This window comes from Centropristis striata, chromosome 8, assembly GCF_030273125.1.
Source record: "Centropristis striata isolate RG_2023a ecotype Rhode Island chromosome 8, C.striata_1.0, whole genome shotgun sequence".
Classification (NCBI taxonomy): domain Eukaryota; kingdom Metazoa; phylum Chordata; class Actinopteri; order Perciformes; family Serranidae; genus Centropristis; species Centropristis striata.
This window is the reverse complement of record NC_081524.1, coordinates 23,226,120-23,244,157: the sequence shown is the minus strand read 5'-3', so window position 1 is coordinate 23,244,157 and position 18,038 is coordinate 23,226,120. Positions and strand designations below refer to the sequence as shown.

General features: G+C 38.3%; 1 protein-coding gene across 3 annotated transcripts in view; it reads left to right on the top strand.

Annotated features, from left to right (window-relative positions):
* mef2d (myocyte enhancer factor 2d) overlaps window positions 1–18,038 on the top strand; it is a 112,615-nt gene that overhangs the window by 72,080 nt on the left and 22,497 nt on the right. For all 3 annotated transcript variants that reach the window (XM_059340235.1, XM_059340233.1, XM_059340234.1), the window contains exons 5-7: window positions 2,006–2,231; window positions 6,016–6,072; window positions 17,225–17,403. In XM_059340235.1, coding sequence (XP_059196218.1) covers window positions 2,006–2,231; window positions 6,016–6,072; window positions 17,225–17,403 — 462 coding nt within the window. The remainder of the gene's footprint in view (window positions 1–2,005; window positions 2,232–6,015; window positions 6,073–17,224; window positions 17,404–18,038) is intronic.

Here is an 18,038-nt window from a genome sequence, read left to right as displayed (position 1 = left end):
TTCTTAAATCAGCATCATTACCGTTCAGTTTCAGTCAATTGCTATCTATTATTGGTATTTATTCTTTATTTTTTATCAGTTATATTTTATAGATTTTGCTATAAATGATTTGCCTTGTTTGTATAGTGATAACACAGTTAAATATTTTTTAATAAATACAAATTTTATGTTGAGAAATTAGGTCTCTGGGTACATTTGTGTAGTGGTGAAAAATCGCTGCACAGTCCACATAAAAAATGTCTATTTTTATTCCAGCTCAAAAAATATCAATTTTCCCCCTCTAAAATCAGTATGGGCATCTGCCTCAGAAATCCCATATCCGTCGGGCTCTAGTTTCCATTAATAAATTAATTGTTTATAGGTTAAAATTAAGATTTTTTTTCCATAAATCTATCTTTTAAGAAGTTGTTTAGATATGTTGCACCCTTAAAATAAAGTGTCACAGGATCTTCTTCAGCTTTGGAAATACGTATTTCTCACACATCCTTTCACTTTTTTCTCCTCCTTTCTGTCCTCTGTCCCTTTTCAAAAAAGAAAGAAAAAAGCTACAAAACATTGCAGAAGTGAAAAAAAGGCAGGGATCAAGGGCGGGAAGGTGCCCTCGTCCTCCTCTGCATTAAACTGGGTCCCAGGCAGTTTGAGTACAGTACAGAGCAGCACTGGCCCATATTCTATATATAGAAGTCCTTCTTTCAGATTGAGTTGGAACAGGGTGAAATGGGTTGGATGGCTGGACAACCCGAGGTCCTTGGCCTTGATTTTTTTTTCCAGGACCCTGGGCTGTCTGGTCATCTGCTTTTAGAGGTCAGCTCAGGTGACGAGGCAGCCCGCTTAACAAAATGCAAAAGGAGGAAAGTATGGGATTCCTCTTGGGAGTTTCTGGGTGTTGTGTGATGCATTAGAGTCTCTGGAACAAGGAGGGCGATGTCACACACAGGAGGAGACACTGTGACGCTCTGGTGATGAGCATGTGTCAGTGGGGGCGGTGGGATGTAGCTGCAATGTCACCAATAACCCGCTGCTGCGACCAGAGTTTTAACCCGGCATGAGATGTGAAAGGCGACACAAAGAGCTTTTTGGCCTTTCCACCAAGTCACCTGCATGCTACAACTGAGTGTGTGTGTGTGCGTGTCTGTGTGTGTGTGTTGGAGAGAGATTTCATGTGTCTGCTTGAAGAGTTAATTTCCAAAACACTCTTTCTTTTATTTAAAGTAATTTAAACCTATTTCCAATGCAAATCAACTTGTTTCAAGTTCGGTTTGTTTGTTTTGTTGCTATTCTTGTGCAGTAAACTTTCTTGATTAAAAACTTCACAACAATCTTGAAATAGGTGTAAAGAACTCAAATATTAACAAAAAGTCTTGGTAAGCTTTTTGACATGTTCACAGCAAAATTAGATTTATCAATTAATTTTGGCCTCTGAAAGTCTTATTTTCCTTAAACAAGTGGAAAACTCCTACAATTTAGTATTTATTATTTAATGGAAACGTTGGGAAAATAATCAGAAAAATTGCTGCAGTCCAATAAAGAGGAAATTACATTTCTATAAAATGTTTTTATAAAATTTGTGATAAATAAGTTAACAGACACCATAATGCAAAGGTGAGTGTTTTTTAATCATTTTAAATAAGTTATTTCAAATTGAACTTAAATGTCTGCATGTGTACAAAAAGACGGTTCTATTTGGACCTTTACATAAAAAACCTTATCAATTAATTTTGGACTCAGAATATAAGCATTGGACAGATAAGACTTTTTATACAATATTAAAAGTCTTGTCTGTTTTGGAAAGTCTCTTGTTGTGTTTGTTGTTGGTGTGAGAGTGTTTTCACCTGCAGGCTTTGCTGCTGACCACTAACTATACAGCTGTGTGTGTGTGTGTGTGTGTGTGTGTGTGTGTGTGTGTGTGTGTGTGTGTGTGTGTGTGTGTGTGTGAGAGTCTGTGTGTGAGTGTGCGTGAGTGAAGGTACAGTCTAAGCCCCGCCTCTTCCTGTCTCTCCACCAGTCCACAGTCCCACAGCCCACCTTCTCCATGCCCGTCACCGTGCCAGTATCCAATCAGAACGCGGCGGCGGCCCTCCAGTTCAGCAACAACCCCGGCGGCGCCCTGGTCACCACCACCTCCTTCGTCACCTCCACCCTCACAGACCCCCGCCTCCTGTCGCCACAGCAACCGGCTCTGCAGAGGAACAGCGTGTCGCCAGGGTTACCACAGCGACCAGCCAGCGCAGGTAAGAGCCGCAGTGAAAAACCAGCTGGACTGTTCCTGTAAATCGACCATTTGTGGCATTTTCTGTAAACAAAGTTTTTCTTCTCCCGGCTGCTGATTGATCCGGCCTGTATAGCATGCAGCCTCGTGATGTGGTAGCTCTCTGCTCTGATGCTCAGCAACTGATGAGTTTTGTGTTTCTGAAAGCAGCGATGGCAGTTTGACATAAAATGAAGAAGAAGAAGCAGAGAAAAAACAAAAACTCCTCTGACAAAAACTCAAAACTTCTACAAAAGAAAACAGAAGGAGAAAGACTTCAGAGTGCCGCCCACACTCTGTGATTGACAGGTGTTCTGTTGCAGCGCAGAAACAGCAAAATAAAGACACATGAAGAAACTGATTTAATGGATAGATTCACAGTTTTTCAAACCTGTCGTAGAACAATAATCACACGTCTGTGGCTTTAATTGTTCGATGGAAGACTTCCTTCTTTCCTTCAGAAATTTCAGGTTTTTACGGTTTTAATGCACGACAGGACAAGGACAACTGGAGATAAGGTTTCTTAATATACTTAGTATAAAAATATAGAACTAGATGTTCTCCTCATTTTACCTCTTTTATGTTATATTTGTAACCAACATTTCAAAATCTTCATTGAGCATGAGTGTGTTCTGAAAGCAAGAAAAAACATACATTTTAAAATGCAATTTTATGTTTTTTGTTTTTCTTTTGTGTTCAAAATGTTTAATATTGTGTCGTGACTCAAGTGTCAGGATAAAATTGTATCGTGTCATAAAATAGATAGTATCGTGGGGCCTCTGGTGATTCCCACTGCTAATAAATATATATATATATATATATATATATATATATATATATATATAGATAGATGGATAGATAGATAGATAGATAGATATGTGTGACTGCTGTTGCTCTCTGTCAGTTCAGTCTTCCTGCACTTTGACAAACTTTTGACAGGTTAGCTGATTGCTGAATGTCTCTCTATCTTGAGTGATTTCTACCACCTCTACAGACAAGGTGATAGTTACTTGAAGACATAAAGAGAAGTAATAGGTGATATCTTTCTACCTTCTGTATAGAATCACAGTTCATGTAGTCGGCAAGCTGCAAAATGACCAAAGAAGTAAGTGTGTGTGCGTGTATCGATGTCCAGTCTCTGTGCCGGGTTACCTGACAGTCTGATAAGTGCGCACTGCCTTATAATGACAGAAATCCATCATTTCCTTGAGCGGGGCCGGTACACTCCTGTGTGCGCCCGCTGCCTCCGTGTGGCAAACCGATCCTTCACCCTCTGACTAAAAGGATTTGTGCCCCATTTTTGCGTCTCAGACAAGGTTACTTATCAAGCTTTGTTCCGACCAGCGTAATCTCATTGTAAGTCAGAATTAGGTGATGTAACGCGCAACAAATGCATTACAGCATCTTTCATAACATGCCGTTCTCCGAGGCAAGAGGGTTTCACATAGCAGTAATGGACGCCCCCCTCCCTCCCTCCTCCTCATAACCTCAGCAGTGCAAATACTCTGCTGTACCCTGCTATGCATCCCACATTACCAGAGATGTATTAGGTTCATCATGTTTGCTTATTGGTGTTTTTCCATGCATGCATCCATCCAGCCAGATATTTTTTTCAGTCACCCCTAATGACCTCCACTTTCTGCCTTTTCTAAAGCCAGTTTGAGCCAAAAACTGAATCCGTACTACAACGGGGAAAATAAGTGTCAGTGCAGAAGAATGCACTCTGCCATTGGGAAGAAAAATGTTTGCTAGAGTGGAGATAGAAGTATGAATACGTATTGTGCTGTATGAAAATATATTTTAATGGCTGTTTAGGGACAGAGCACATTAATCTACTTCAGCATTTTAAAGCAGAAGCAATTGATTTTCTGCTGTAAACACACAACTGACTGTAAAGTTGTGTTAAACCAAAAATAATGAACTGGAGGATGCTAAAATTTTCCATAATTTCTGAGAAGCAGTTGTATTGTCCACAGTATCAGAAAATGTAGTGAAAGTAAATGTTTACTTTTCCTTTAATTCTTCTTGATGTCAGTCAGGAAACTTTTACATTATTTGTATCCTGGACATTTCTTGGACCCATCAATGTTGTTGCCTATAAACTTTTATGAATAAAATGTCATCTAGATTGAGCTCGGTTTGCTAGGAGTTACATGTTGGCCAATTACAGTATTTAATAATAATGAGCTACTGGAACCTTTAATTCTTAGCAAAATATGTATTCATTGGTATTGGCTCTCAAATGAGCCAACTTGGGCCAATTTATTTTATTAAATTTTTTGTTGTCTGCAATGTTTTTTGATTTTCTTCTTTATTTTACCTGATAATGAGATAATTATGCAAATTACACTAATTGCCTAACAATTGAAATTCATCCACTGGGCCAAACAACACAGACATCAATTAGAAACGTCGACTAGGATTCAAAAACCTTTCTATGTTGACTAGAAGCAAAGTTTCCAGTTTATCAATTAATTACCTCATAATGCTAATTGCCCAACATGCAACTCTTAGCAAACCAATCTGAATCTCATCTGGTCTGCCTATATATGACATTTTAATCAGAAAAGTTAATAGGTAACAGATTTCCAATGGACTACACACATATATATATATATTTTTCATTTTATTTCATACATTTTGTTGCATGAGAAAAAAAAGTGAAATGTTTGTATTCCCCAAAACATTGTCTGAAGCTGTCAGCTGCTGAGAATCAGCTGTCTCATTCCTGCTCAGTTTTATTGGCTTTTTAATGCAAGACTGGCTAACAGCTGACTCGTAACATCCAGTCACATATAAACAAGAACTGAACTGCCTAAAAAATGTTTCTAAAGTTTTTAATACATCCTGCATTGAACAGAGAGTTGTGTGTCTGATGTGCGTGCTCGTCGCATTTGTAGGTTGCATTGTGTTCAGATTATCTTTCAAAACTGTAACATAAGAAGCTTTTTTTCAACTTAATCTTTACCTTTACCCCAAGATGAATCCTGCAGGAGATAATAATAATAATAATAATAATACATTTTATTTGTAATGCACTTTACATTACAGGGAATCTCAAAGTGCTACAGGAGGAGATGCATTGTCTAATTGTCTAATTCTTTGTACATCACAGCTGCAACCACCAACAGACTTCATGCAGACTTTCAAAAGACTTTTACCTGATAAATTATGATAATTGTAACATTATACTGGAAATTATGTAAAAGGTGCTAAAATAAATTGATATTTAGATGGAATAAATTATATCCAACAACAAAAAACTAACCAAATAAAGCAGATAAAAGAGATTCACACCTTGCATTATAATTTAAGATAATAATATCAGAAAAAATGGTCTTATCCATTATATTTATGATCCTGAGCACTCATGCAGTCAGTTGCTTGATTGGCAGTTAATATTATTTCTTACTTTCACTGCCAAAAAAAAATCATGCATTGTTAAACAATCCTGTATTTTTTTAGGTGCCAACTTAATCTTCTTTTTTTAATGAGTGTGATGATTTTTTTTCTCCTATGATGACATAAGCACCATTGAGAACTGGTGAAGCTGCCACTTAGAAATTAACTGTTAATGTAGAATTGATCCCAATTACGGCCCTTCACTGAGTGAAGTGAGTGTGAATAGCAGAAGCACTTTTTTAATGACACACACTTGATTTAATGATATTTTTCAAAAATGGGATATGCAGCATTTTTAGATTAGAGCTGTTCAGATGAACTGTTTATTAAAATAAATGGTGTGAATGTGTGTTCATCTGTCGTAGGTGCTCTGCTAGGAGGAGATCTGGGCAATTCAAATGGAGCGTGCCCGAGTCCAGTCCGTGAGTAGAATTTTATATATTTTCTTTTTTGTTTATGTACTGTCACAAACAGACAAATACACACACAAACACTACAGTATGTCATCCACATGCCCTGTTCTGCTTTTAGCATTTTATCTGGACTTTTGTATTTGACATTTGACATTTTTCATTACTTTTGAACATGTAAAACAGAAGAATTGTAAAATGGGCAAAGTATGAAAAAAATATATATGTGGACCTGGGGGAGGGGGGTAATATTTTGAGAAAAAAATAGCAGATTTATGAGAAAAAGGTATTTTTTCAAGGAACTACTACCGCATGCCATGTACTGTCTGCAGGGAGAGACTTACTCAAATTATACTTTGCAATCAGATTTAGCAATAAGGAAATACTCGTGGTTTTAGCCCAGAATCACCATAATATCATAAGTATCCATACTTTGAAGAGACATTGCCGTGAATTGAACCGATTCAGAAGAAAACACCGTACTGATTTGGATGAGGTGAGAGTTTTTCAGCATCAGGAGCTACACAATGGACAGATGCAAGGACATCGCTGGTTACATCTATGACACTTTTTTTCTCATAAATATGCCACTTTTTTCTTGTAGATTTGCCACTTTAATCTCATAAATTTGTGACTTTTTCTCAAAATATTACCTCCCTCCCCCTCGTCCTTATTTTTATTTTTAATTTTTATACTATATACTTGGCCCTAATACGCTGTTGTAGAATTGTCACTCAAACAAGCAGACAAAAAGAAAAGTAAAAGTAGTTTATATGTCCAAAAAGGAGCAGGAAAATGTGCAGACTGAATAAATCCATCAGATATTGAGTAATGATTATCCAGCTTCCTCTTTTGTATTTATACACAGTGCTTGACAAATTTATTAGACCACCGGTTTGTGCTGCAGCTGGCCTAAATTAACAGCATAAGTTATTACTAAAATCATTTTTATGTTTCTGTACTAGTTAATACACCAGTGTGTAGAGGCTGTATTAATAGTAAAGCACAGTATTGCTTGATTAAGATGAAGATGTCAAATTATAGTTATTTACTTGCTTTCCTGAACAGAAAAATGAGTTATGCTTCATTATTTAGTGCGTCAGCTCAAATCTGGCTATAAAAAGGTAAATTCAGTTTGTTATTTGCCAAATAAATAACAATAACATTTTTAATTTCAAACAAGCTTTTGAAAGATTTCTAAAATCTTCAAGTTTTCTCGTTGTTTATGACAACTGGTCTAATAAACTTGTTAAGCACTGTATCTATATATACACAGCATTTACTCAAACCTGTATATTATATATAGTAACTGATTACAAGAATATAAATTCAACATTTACACATTATTGCTATCAGGAGATGTAAATATGTGTTTTTCACAAATATTTATCTATAAAATAGTTCTTATAACAGAAATATAACTTCATTACTTTATCATAGCTGTATTGGCTATTTTTCTTTTTTCTGTATGAACATGTGATATTTAAAGTACAATATATACATGGATACACTGTTAAGTATATCCAAGACTTTCTAAGAGTAAAATAATGAAACTTGAGTCTGACTTGCAGTCACAGCGATGCAGGGTATTTGATGTGTGGCAACAGGCGGTCACGTGTGTGCGACTCACACACACACACACAAACACAACAACACCTGTTGACGGGCAACAGCTGCGGGTCACAGTACGAGCTGTAAACAGTCCAAAGAACAGAAAGAGTTTCAGGCCGTCAGAGAGAAACAGAGAGTTTGAGAAGAGGAACCGAAAGTTACAGGAAAAACCAGAAGTAATATTTAATATCTTCAAAATGTGTTATTATTACTGGGCTGATCTGGTGTCTGCCAGCTGCTCCAAATACCTGAAAGTGAGCTCACTTGTTTTGCCAACCCATGAAATCCAGTTTAAGACTCGCTCCACTCGATGAAACGCTTGGCGTATGTTTTCTTTTTGACTTGAATTTTTATATCAGAATGACACAAACTACATTTTTTATGGTTCAATTCTTTATACAAACTAGTTCTGCAAGTTGGGAGCGTTTAATCTGCGTCACTGTCAGGCTGTTTAAACATCAAAAGGTAACAAATACATTTTGCCACTGAAGGTACGTAACCATGCAGAGATTTTTTGAGATATGTAACTCAAGAATTCAGTGAATGTTCTCCTTGTTTGTTGAAAAATTCAAGACTTCATAAGCAACCATTCAACCTCACTGCGGATGAATCTGTTTTGGTAGAAAATATGAATTTTTGTGAAATGAGTGGACTTGCCCTAAAAACTGTGGAACTTTCAGCAGTTAAACAGCTGCAAAGAAGCCTAATCATGATGAATTCATGCTTCATTTCTTTCATTCTGACGTCATGTTCCTGTTTACTGATCTCTGTTTTGATAGGAGCTTATTGAGTTCAGTTTAAACCAATCAGTAGCCTGTGTTTCATGCAGATACCATCACTTCTTTTAAGAAGCTGATTGAGATTTGATTAATGATGCTAAATCCAGCTCGTATACGGTGTTTTTCCCACACTTGACTATTTACAGCCGCCAAAGTATATCTGGTCGCCTATTTTTAGTAATCTTTATTTTGAATTTTATCCGTCCGGGAGAAAAGGCGGCATAGTCGTGCCCACAAGGCCGTGATTCATTGCATCTCCAACCAGGAGAAACAGCCGTCAGTGAGCACAAACAATGGTGAGATGTGGGTGATGATTCAGAGGTCTGGAACCAGGCAAGACTTTTACCTGTCAGTCACATGCTGTTATAACCCTCTGAACCCTTCTTGAAATATATTTTCTCTTTAAGTAATTACCCAAAATACACAGTTTATCATAGAAATGAACTGTAAAAACAAGCATTAGCTTTAGCAATAGAACTTTCTGACTGTCCTTTTACAATATTTATGCCACTTGTGGGCACTTGGAAAGGGGTTATATGTATAAATTCTGTTTTTTTCCCCCCAATTTAAAAAAGAAAAATTTTCTGCACAAGACATGTTTGAGTTGTTCCCAGTTCTAGCCATGGTTGTGATGATTCCATAGAGCTGCAGGACTTATAGAGTGTGTGTGTGTGTGTGTGTGTGTGTGTGTGTGTGTGTGTGTGTGTGTGTGTGTGTGTGTGTGTGTGTGTGTGTGTGTGTGTGTGTGTGTGTGTGTGTGTGTGTGTGTGTGTGTGTGTGTGTGTGTGTGTGTGTGTGTGTGTGTGTGTGTGTGTGTGTGTTCACATATATATATAAACAATAGTTTATACATTGTATGTTGCAGTGAATTATAAGACAACAGTGAGAAAATTGTAAAAATGCCCTGAAACAGCTTGTTGGGTTCCAGAGGGTAAGTCAGATTTTGGGGTTTTACAGTAACTATGGTACCAAACTGCAAACCCTGGGCTCCTGACAGCAGTCTGCTCCACGCTCCTCAGCTTCACCCGCTGCTCCTCCCCCCTCACTCCCCCTTTCATCCTGTCTCTCTCAGCTGTTCCCCCTCGTCTTCTCTCTGGAATAATCTACCCCCACCCTCGTCCAACTGTCCCTTGTCTTGGCACAGGACTCTCCTCAGAGGTGACTTTGACACTGGCCAGAGCTCTCCCCTTAAATCCCATTAGCCCGGACAGATACTGCCAGCCAGCCTGTTGTAATAGATACGGTGGAAGGTGTTCTTTTTTCTCCTTTCTATATTCACTTGATTAACGTATTGTCTCAGGGTAAGGTGGGCCAAAAGAAATCAATACATTTATATTAACTTCGCTGCACTGTATCAGAGGAATACGCCAAAGCCAAGTTTCAATATTGGTATTAGTGTTTCAAGGCTTTTAATGGAAGAGTATATTGTGCTTTTAAAAGTTGGCCTCGATCGATGCACCCGTGCTGCTGAGAGATTAGTTTTGTGTAGTAATTCAAAATAGGAAGTGCATTTTGATATCACAAGATCAAGTCACTGCTTTTCACTCACAGGATAAAGTATAAATAGAAAAGTAAATATGAAGTGACTCTATTTGTTTATGTTTTATATTCTGTGTTTTATAACTGTTCAAATCAAACTTTCTTTAATGTTGTTTGGAGCAGTTGTCCTCCTTATTCTGGCTCGTTATTTAGCTTTGAATGAATGAGTCACATAATAATAGCCTTGGTGTGATGATGATGTCACTATAGTCGTTACTTTCAGCTTGTCAACTTGAACTTACTTACATGTTGCTGCAGGTCCTTAGATTTATCTGAGATTCACAGTGTAACATTGTTTTGATGACAGCCAACACTTATTAAAACCAGTGTTACAAAAGGCTTTACAACACATAAAACACAACAATATTCCAAAAACTAGGCAATCGTAAAAAGAGGTTATTACCTAAAAAAATGGATGCTTTCCATCAAGAAAATAAACTCTTTTTAACCATACATAAAATGCAATGCAGTTTAGAATAGTTAAGAATAGAAATATAATGTATGAAAAAAGGAAAATTAGTAAATTTAGAGCTTAAAGCTTTTGCCCAAAACTCAATTAAGACATTTAATCTTGTATGTTAAAAAAGTAGTTTTATATTCCAAAAAAAATTAATTTTCAGTTTTCATTTTGTTGGTAAACTTGCAGATTCATCAGTCGAACCTCAATCCTTAATAATTCATGTCGTTTGGAAATATTGTATTTTATTGGGATGTCTTGTGACTTGTTCCATCCCAATACAGAATCAAATTTAAACAGGAATTTTGCAGTTTTGCAAAGTTAAAACATCCAAAGCTTTCTCCTGATGATCGGTCATCATCGACCACTGAGCCCAAAAGTGTGTTTTAGTTCAAAGTCCAGAGAGTTGTGTTATCAAAATGCATAAAGTTGGCAGTTTGTAGTTCAGGTCTAGTGGCTGGTGTTGTTGCAGATTTGCTAATTGGGAAGAAAAGTAGTAGTAGTAGTAGTAGTAGTAGTAAAAGAACACATATGGAATGATGTAGTAAACAAAAAAGTGTTAAACAAACCCGAAAATGTTTTATATTTAACCTTTAGCTTTGATACTCTCAAACACATTAAGAAGGCAGAAATTCCACAAATGAACTCTTTACAAGGCGCACCTGTTAATGAAAACCATCTAGGTGATCAGCTCATGAATCTGACTGAGAGAACAACAGAAGTGTGCAAAGCTGTCATCAAAGCAAAAGGAGTAATCTGAAATATACTGTACTTTCATAAGTTAAAGTATTATAGAAAGTATAAACAACAGCAATACCACCCATTGCCCTGCTGGCTACATTTGAAGAATTTCTGCTTTGTCTTCTCCAGACTGACTGTTGAGTTGTTTTTTTGAGCATTTTTCGAGCTTTTTTTATGTTTTTTTATGTTGGAGGTGACTCAGTTATCTGAATATTCGTTCCGGATCCTGCAGCTCGCTGTGACAAAGTCACGACTCATGAAACATTAAACCTCTTCATCCCAAAACGCAGCTCAGGTGACCTGATCCACCCGGCTGCCTCCTCCTCCTCCTCCTCCTTTATCTCTCATCTCTCCTCTTTCTTTCTCCTTTTCCTCTTTCTTCTCTCCTTACCTTTCCTACCCTCTCCTTTCTTTTTCTTCTCCTCTCCCCACTGTGTGCATCACCCTTGTCTCTTTTTCCTCTCTGACTTTATTTCTCCTCTTACTCGAAATTTTCTCGTACACCTTTTTCTTCTGCCTCCTTTCATCCTCCTCTGTCTTTCTTCCATCTTTACCATCTTCTCCTTTTCCTCTGCACCTCATCTATTCCACTTCCCTTGTTTCTCAGCCATTTCTTCTCCTTTTCTCTGCCGCACTCCCTTCATCTCTTCCTCACTCTCCTCCTCTCTCCCCCTCTCTTTTCTCCCCGTCCTCCTCCCCTCTCTTGGATCTGTCGTTCTCAGCTGTTGTCCAGGGACTCGGGGCTCCGGGAATGTCACCATTGACGTCACTCAGCATTCCACACATTCCCACGCCCGGCCCGCGTAATAGGAGACATCACACACACACACACACACACACACACACACACACACACACACTCATATAGAGAGGAGCACATGTAAAGGGTACAAAAAAGTACATATAAAAAGAGTCAGCATACATAAATAAAGTCACAGACACATCAGCGTGTCTCTGTGACTCACTCACACTCTCAGAATAGGAGTGTATTCATACAAACAGACTCACTGTAAACACACACACACACACAGAGTGTTTTTATAGAGCCATCTCACGCTTTGACAAGATAGGAAATATAGGAACCACAGCTCAATAAGCTTACAGTGTTTTAAAAAAAGTTACAATGAAAAAAAAAAAACTGACTTTATTTCTCTTCAGGAATAAAAGTTTTCATGGACTTACTTTTAGTTCAGTTCAACACTTATTCCCAAAGGTTTAAGTGTAAAATACAAATACTACAGTCATTTAAAAACTGAAGCAGATATGACAGTAAGTTAGGTATATCATCCAGATAGTTAAGTATATCATCCAGACGCGTGGAAGTACTTCTTTACCATATTTTTCTACACTTAACCAAGTCGTTTTGTTGCCTAAATATAAACAAGTAATTCCGGTCACCAAACCTAACTAAGTAGTTCTGTTACATAGAACAGTCATCAAGATAGCATGGTTGTTTGTGATTTCAGTCCATTCTCTTGAATCTGCGTACAAATAACACAACTTGAGACCTTCAAATGCATACGATGAAATACATTTTTGCGTGCCTATGATGCGGCAATCTGTCCAAATATTAACACTCTGAGTTACTGGTGCCTTCTCGTGGCCGTAGTTACTATGAATGAGTATGAAGCACAAAAGTTGCACTTAAGGGAGGAGGATGGGTCAAACAAACCCAGGACTTTTACCCAGGAGAACGGCGCTGGTGATGTGAAAACAAAAGTAAACCATTCGATTCAAACACCACTTAAGTTCCTGCATCACATTTATTACTGAGCTATGTCACTTTAAGTAGTCGCGTCGTTCTTGTAAAAACTTCATCTCCAGCATTTACATGATTTTTGTACTGTTGAAACTGTCTTTTAGAACGCCTAACTAGGAACTTTTGGCCCTAACGTTAGAGAAGTAGTAGTTTTGTAGCAGAAAACTGCAGCCTATATCCTGCAACTAGTAGGGTCGCTATTTTTAGAAACGCTCCTGTGTGTATGAAAGTGTAAAGTTGTGTTATTTGTACACAGATTGATGAGATGGAAGTGTGAAGAATCATATTTTTAAATTCAACAGCTCTGCACATAAACAGCATCCCAGTTCAGCTCGATATTCCACACACCTTGCTGTTAAATTGTTCCTCTACACATTATTTATTTTGCAGGAAAAATTTCTTAAAGAAATTGTTAACAGTGAGGTCTGTGGATTGTCCAGTCAAAACGTGACATGGTTATTCGACAGATAAATTCTTGCTTTTCAAATCTAAATTTCATAAGCCTACTCTGGAGCAGATAAAACCAAAAGCATCTGCATCTCTACATCTCACTGGGGAAACGTTCACTTTAAGACTTTTAAGGCTTTTAGATGATGCTTACTGTCACATTTTTGTCACAATGTATTTTTCCACAATTTATCGTTGCACCTCTAAAACTTTCAAACAAGAATGCATCTGGGGTCTAGTGAAAATGACTTCAGCGAATATGGAAACACACAAAAATGCATGAGAGATGTGCATGAGTGAATTCCAGCAAAACCATGACCAGTACAATACAGTGTGAACACACACTCACAGAGATGCCAGGACTCCAGGCTGTGTGTGTGTGTGGGGGGGGGTCTCAAGCCAACTCAGTGTTGGCTTGAGACATGCATAGAGTCACACACTCACAGAGAGAGAAAGTTTCTCTGTGTGTGTGTGTATGACTCTTATAACTCGGGGTCACCACAAAGCCGTCACCCTCTTTGTTTACCCAGAAACATGAACACAACACAACCAGGAACAGATTCCCATCAGCCAGTGACGCACACACACACACACACACACACACACAGGGTTGCTGGATTTCCCAGAAACACCTGATGCAGGGACGGTCCACTGTGCGTCAACAGGTGATCTCATCACACAGATGTCTGCTGGGAAATACATCCCTCTCCTTTTTCCTTCACTCCTTCTCTTCTCTTCACTTTCTTCTTCTCTCTTGTGTCATTCTCTCCCTTCCTCCTTATTCTCTTACCTCCCTCTCCTCTCCTCTGTCCTTGCTCTGCATCATTTCTTCCCTGCTTCTCCTCTCGAACTTTTACTAGTACTTCCTACTTGTCTATTTCCCTCTGTCTTTCCCTCCTTCCACATCAATTTCCTTTATTTCACATTCTCTTCTATTTGATTTATATATTTCATCAACCTCCCTTCTTCCTTACATCCTTCCCTTCTATTTCCTCACCTGTGCGCTTCCTTCATTCCCTTCTTCCTTTCTCTCTTTCCCTTTTCCTACCTTTTGTCTTGTTCCCTATACTTCCTTGCTACCTAAGTCATTCCCTCCCTCCTTTATTCTACCCGCCACCTCTTTACTTCTTTACCTTTCTCTCCTTACCAGTGTCTTTCCCTTACTCCTTTCTTCCATCTTTGCCTCTCCCCTCATCTTCTCTACTGTTCTTTTACAGATCCAAATTCCTTCCCTCCATACTACCAACCTGTCTCACTCGTCTACCTTCCCTTCTTTGTCTTCTTCTCTTTCTCTAAACCCTCTCATTCACCTTTTTCCTTACTCTCCTCTTTCTCTCCTTTCCTGTCTCTGCAGTATTACCTAAATCATCTTTCCATCCTCTCTTGTTCTCTTCTTCCTTTCTTTCTTCCTACACCTCATGTTTTACTTACATACTCTATATCCTTCTCTCCTTTCTCTTTCCCTCTCTTGTTCTCAAGCTCCTTCTTTCTTTCTTCTTCCATCGCCATTTGAGTTTGTTGTTTTTTTTACAAAGTACTCTGATTTCAATTGATAACTTAATAATTGACTGTGTTGGGGAATATACAGTTAACAGCAACACATCTCGTCTTTATTCTCTTTTCTTTCTTAATTCATATCTTCTGCCTTTTTCTCTCCTTGGCTTCACCTTCAAACTTCTCCCCCTCCTCTCCTCCATCACCCCCCTTTTCACTGTTTTCTCTCCTTGCCGCCTCCTCCCTCCCTCCCTCCCATTGAGCTGTTGAGAGGCAGTGTAGTGTTCATTTGTTGTTGTCAGATTTAGTTCTTGTGTGTGTGTGTGTGTGTGTGTGTGTGTGTCCCTGGAGTGTGTGTTGCTGAGATGAAGCAGAGTCACATGCCACTGTCGTCTGGAGGCGGCGTCATGGAGAATTGCTATCTGCTATCACACACACCCTGACTCGTGTGTGTGCGGGTGCGTGTGTGTGTGTGTGTGTGTGTGTGTGTGTGTGTGTGTGTGTCAGGGACTGGGAAAGTCCCTGCTGTCCCCCCTCTTCATACACACTTTGACTGTTTGGACGAGCTCTTGTTTTGACCTCAGCAGCACGAGCAGGCTGCTGTCTGCTGGAGTCTTGCTGTCATGACACTCAGACGACCCCCCATAACAACCCCAACTTTTTGGATTTTTAAAATAGTTTATTTAAAAAAGAATACAAAATAAAACATCCTGGAAACATTAAAACTTAGAATCCTAAAGTATAAGACAAAGAAACAGAGTAGTAGGATTGAAAACTCTAGCAGTAAAAAATGGTTATGTTGCGTAATATTACTTAAAAGCAGTTGTTGTTAAAGTATACACACACACAAACACACACACACACACACACACACACACACACACAGAGCCATTTCTCAGGTGTTGTTGTTTCCCACAGAGTAACTGTTGCAGTGAGTCTGGAATGTGAGCAATTGTTTAGTTTGACAGGAGCTTTAACCGATGTCTTGTTTTGTAATGTTGCCTGTTCTGTTGCTGGAATGCACCCGTGAGAAAAAACAGAGAAAGAGACGGAAAGAAAATACTATACAGCCAAAAAAGTTGTTATATTATTAAAGGACAAGGCTGGTTATCATTTTTTAGTAAAAACCGACTTGTATTGTCTGATATATATTCTTTCTCTGTGACCACAGAGCTTCATTTTTGTGTAAAAACTTTTAAAAACACATTAATTTGCCACCATGAACACACACCCTGTAGTTTATTTTGACTCAGTCCCACACACACCAAATGTGGATTAATCCGGCACTAAAAATAGTCCCCAACAAATGCACAATTTCCTCCTGTTTGTTTGGTAAAAAGTACAGTGAGTAGCAGTTTTAGGGAATAACTGAGCCCCTTTTTTCACCATTCACCACAAGACTAATTTACTTGTCACAAGTTACAAAAAAAAACTACTATTGGAGTGAGATATTTCCAGCTTGCTCTGATTAAAAAAGAGATTTTAAAGAAGAAAGTGTGATTTTTTTCAGCCCTGTTCTGTTTTGTATCAAGACACTGACACTAATTTCTCCGAAAGTCTTGAAACAAATAAAATAAATGATTGGTATGGAGTAGAAATATGATTTGTAAACACAGTAATTAAGGAGTAAGAAGGCCAAAAACATAACATGAGAAGGAAAAGGCTGTACTCACTCAGGTTTAATGCAGGTGATTTATCAAAAAGCCATTTAAGTTTTTTCCAGGAAAATGTTTAACAGAAGCCAGTCTTCACAGCTTATAATAACATGCAATTATGCAGACACACAATGCACTTCACAGTTGTAGTCCAAATACTTAATTAATAATAAAAAAAAAAAATTAATAATTTTAATATGTTGGAAGCATGTTGAAGTAATATCACCAGCTTTAAGAAAACAAACCTTTCTTGGCTCAATATGACAACACTGACTAAAGAACGGGGGTGTTTTCTGCGGCGTTGGACGGAAAGAGTTCAGGGACGTTTGTGTGTTTTTCAGCGAGTGCCGAGGCGACTGAAACAAAAGAGGAGAGTGGGGATAAAATAGTTCTGGAGAGAGCGTGACACTGTTTTGATGTGGAGGAGCTGTGAAAAAAAAAATCAGAGTGCCACCAAAAAAATAAAAAGTCTGAGCTGCAGAAAGGATGAGGAGCATGTGGTGCGACAGAGCCATCCAACTCTCTAATGAGAACACACACAGGCAGTCGTCAACACACACACACACACACACACACACACACACACAGAAGAGTTCACAGGTAGATCCAGACACTAAAAACATCAAAACATCCCTCCCTCTTTATTAAATCTCTCTCTCGTTGTGTTTCTGTGTCTCTCCAGCTAACGGCTACATCAGTGCCAGGGCCTCCCCGGGCCTCCTGTCCGTGTCCAACGGGAACAGCCTGGGGAAAGTAGTCCCGGCTAAGTCTCCGCCTCCGCCAAGCCCTCAGATGGTCAACAGCCGCAAGCCGGACCTGAGGGTCATCACCTCTCAGAGCGGCAAGAGCCTCATACAGCTGGTGAGGAAAACACGACTACTGCATCCACACATGGACAAATCATGGGTCCAAACTCTGGAGACCAAAATGTAGTTAAATGTACTCAAAGTTAGTCAGGTTAGGTTAGGTAGTGTCTGACTTTTTATATATATATATATATATATATATATAGTTAGAGCCATAACGATATGGGATTTCTGAAGCCGATGCCGATACTGATTTAAGAGGGGGAAAATTCTTGATATGGCAGCTGATATATTTTATATTATTTTTTGAGCTGGAATGAAAATAGACCTTTTTTTGTGGATTGTGCACTGATTTTTCACCACTCCGCAAATGCACCCAGAGAGCTACTCTCTCAAACTAATAATATTTAAAATTTTTATACATGAAACAAAACAATATATTACATTGTTAGCCAATTCTGTAAATGATAACTGAGAAAATAATGAATAAATAGGAATAAAATAAATTGCTTAATAAACATCAATACTGTTCAGTTTCAGGCTATTATAAAAAAGAAACCCAATTCTTAATCACGCAAAGGAACATTTTCTGCATTATATATTGTGTAAAAAAAGTTTATATAACGGCACATATCAGAAAGCATATACACATACTGATATGCCTTTAATAGGCAAATATCGTCCGATAAT